This window comes from Tachysurus fulvidraco, chromosome 15 (genome assembly GCF_022655615.1).
Source record: "Tachysurus fulvidraco isolate hzauxx_2018 chromosome 15, HZAU_PFXX_2.0, whole genome shotgun sequence".
Classification (NCBI taxonomy): domain Eukaryota; kingdom Metazoa; phylum Chordata; class Actinopteri; order Siluriformes; family Bagridae; genus Tachysurus; species Tachysurus fulvidraco.
The window spans coordinates 2,871,530-2,874,029 of NC_062532.1; the positions used below are offsets into that span (position 1 = coordinate 2,871,530).

Here is a 2,500-nt window from a genome sequence, read left to right on the forward strand (position 1 = left end):
GTGAGGGGAGGTGAGGTCAGGTGAGGGGAGGTGAGGGGAGGTGAGGTCAGTTCCTGCTTCTACAACATGGCTTATTTTGTTACTCTATTAATGTTTTTTTAAATATTGTAGAAATTAATTCTTTGCCCTCTGTATGTTGGTGCTGAGCTTCTGTTGGTCATCCACACGTCTACATCAGTATGCACACAGACACACACACACACACACACAGACACACACACACACACACACACACACAGACACAGACACAGACACACACACAGACACACACAGACACACACACAGACACACAGACACAGACACACACACAGACACACACACACACACACAGACACAGACACACACACAGACACACACACACACACACACACACAGACACACAGACACAGACACAGACACACACAGACACACACTGCTGTAGTGACACACACACACTCTCTCTCACACACACACACACACACAGACACACACTGCTGTAGTGACACACACACACACACACACACACACACACACACACACACACACACACACACACACACACAACTCTAACAGTGATTTTACATCCTTTTGTCCTGTTTGTCCCCCACAGACATTGTGGCTACAGTAAAGCCAACCAGGAGGGAGACGAGGAGCTCTACTTCCAGTGTAAGTCCCAGACGTTACCAGACTGTGTGTTACTGTAGTTTGTGAGGAACAAAGATGGAAGTTTATTGAAGTCATTCACAAAAATATTTACTGAGCTACATCGCTATTTAATTTGCCTGATTTTTTCTGACTCGACTTTGTATAATTTCCTGTTTCTCACATCGAGGACACGCAGTTTTCCCAAAGCGGATTTCTGTGTGACCCAGAAACACTTCCACTAGCATCAGCATGCAGTGTGTGTGTGTGTGTGTGTGTGTGTGTGTGTGTCTCTGTGTGTCTGTGTGTGTGTGTGTGTCTCTTCTGTGTGTGTGTGTGTGTGTGTGTGTGTGTGTGTGTGTGTGTGTGAGAGAGTGTGTGTGTGTGTGTCTGTGTGTGTCTGTGTGTGTGTGTGTGTGTCTCTTCTGTGTGTCTCTTCTGTGTGTGTGTGTGTGTGTGTGTGTGTGTGTCTCTGTGTGTGTGTCTCTGTGTGTGTGTCTCTGTGTGTGTGTGTGTGTGTGTGTGTGTGTGTGTGTGTGTGTGTGTGTGTCTCTTCTGTGTGTCTGTGTGTGTGTGTGTGTCTCTTCTGTGTGTGTGTGTGTGTGTGTGTGTGTGTGTGTGAGTGTGTATGAGTGTGTGTGTGTGTGTGTGTGTGTGTGTGAGTGTGTGTGTGTGTGTGTGTCTGTGTGTGTGTGTGTGTGTGTGTGTGTGTGTGTGTGTGTGTGTGTGTGTGTGTGTGTGTGTCTCTGTGTGTGTGTGTGTGTGTGTGTCTCTCTCTGTGTGTGTGTCTCTGTGTGTGTGGGTCTCTCTGTGTGTGTCTGTGTGTCTGTGTGTGTGTCTGTGTGTGTGTGTGGGTCTCTCTGTGTGTCTGTGTGTCTCTGTGTGTCTGTGTGTGTGTCTCTCTGTGTGTGTCTGTGTCTCTGTGTGTGTCTGTGTCTCTGTGTGTGTGTCTCTCTGTGTGTGTCTGTCTCTCTGTGTGTGTCTGTCTCTCTGTGTGTGTCTGTGTCTCTGTGTGTGTCTGTGTCTCTGTGTGTGTGTGTCTCTCTGTGTGTGTCTGTGTGTGTCTGTGTGTGTGTCTCTGTGTGTGTGTGTGTGTGTGTGTGTGTGTGTGTGTGTTTGCGTGCGAGTGCATTTTTTTAAACTGAACTCATAAAAGGCAAATTTCAGGATATTTAAATATTTATGCAGATGATGTGACACTTTATAAAGTTTCAGCGTTTCTGAGTATCAGACTTTTATATATTAAGAGTAACGCGACTCGTTTGTTTCCCGTTCAGTTAAAATCCCGACCCGCAGGACGTACATCGACCCGGAGACGTGTGAAGACCTTCTGCAGGCTGTTCACACCTTCGCCAAAGAGCTGGACAACTCCAGCGTTAAGATCGAGCGCATCGTCCACACGGGTAAAGCCTCTCAGCTTCCACCTGCTCAGAACTTTAGCATGTTATTAAACCAGTAAAACGTTTGTCAAATAATAATAAAGAACCAGATCTGTACGTCAGTCTCCTCATTAACATGCACGGGTCTATGAATATGCATTAATATGCAAATTACGGCCACTCCCACAAAACCTCCTGCACCCTTGAATGGCCTAATAACATAACAATCGCTGTTTACAATAACTTCTCTCTCAGTTTATAGTGTTATAATATTATATTAGAAGACTGTTATCCTGGTGTTAATAAGTTTGTGCCCCCCTTCGAACCTGCAGGTGATTTTGGTGAGGTGTGCCGTGGCTGTCTGAAGCTGCCCAGTAAGCGCGAGCTGCCGGTGGCCATTAAGACGCTGCGCAGCGGCTGCTCAGAGAAACAACGGCGCTCGTTCCTCTGTGAGGCGGGAATCCTGGGCCAGTTCGACCACGCGAACATCATCCGCCTCG

The 2,500-nt window shown here is 47.0% G+C and overlaps 1 protein-coding gene across 2 annotated transcripts in view; it reads left to right on the forward strand.

Annotated features, from left to right (window-relative positions):
* Positions 1–2,500, forward strand: part of LOC113649200 (ephrin type-A receptor 7-like) — an 85,708-nt gene that overhangs the window by 76,229 nt on the left and 6,979 nt on the right. For both annotated transcript variants that reach the window (XM_047801239.1, XM_047801240.1), the window contains exons 9-11: positions 590–645; positions 1,899–2,024; positions 2,333–2,500. The exon at positions 2,333–2,500 is cut by the window's right edge and continues 18 nt beyond it. In XM_047801239.1, coding sequence (XP_047657195.1) covers positions 590–645; positions 1,899–2,024; positions 2,333–2,500 — 350 coding nt within the window. The remainder of the gene's footprint in view (positions 1–589; positions 646–1,898; positions 2,025–2,332) is intronic.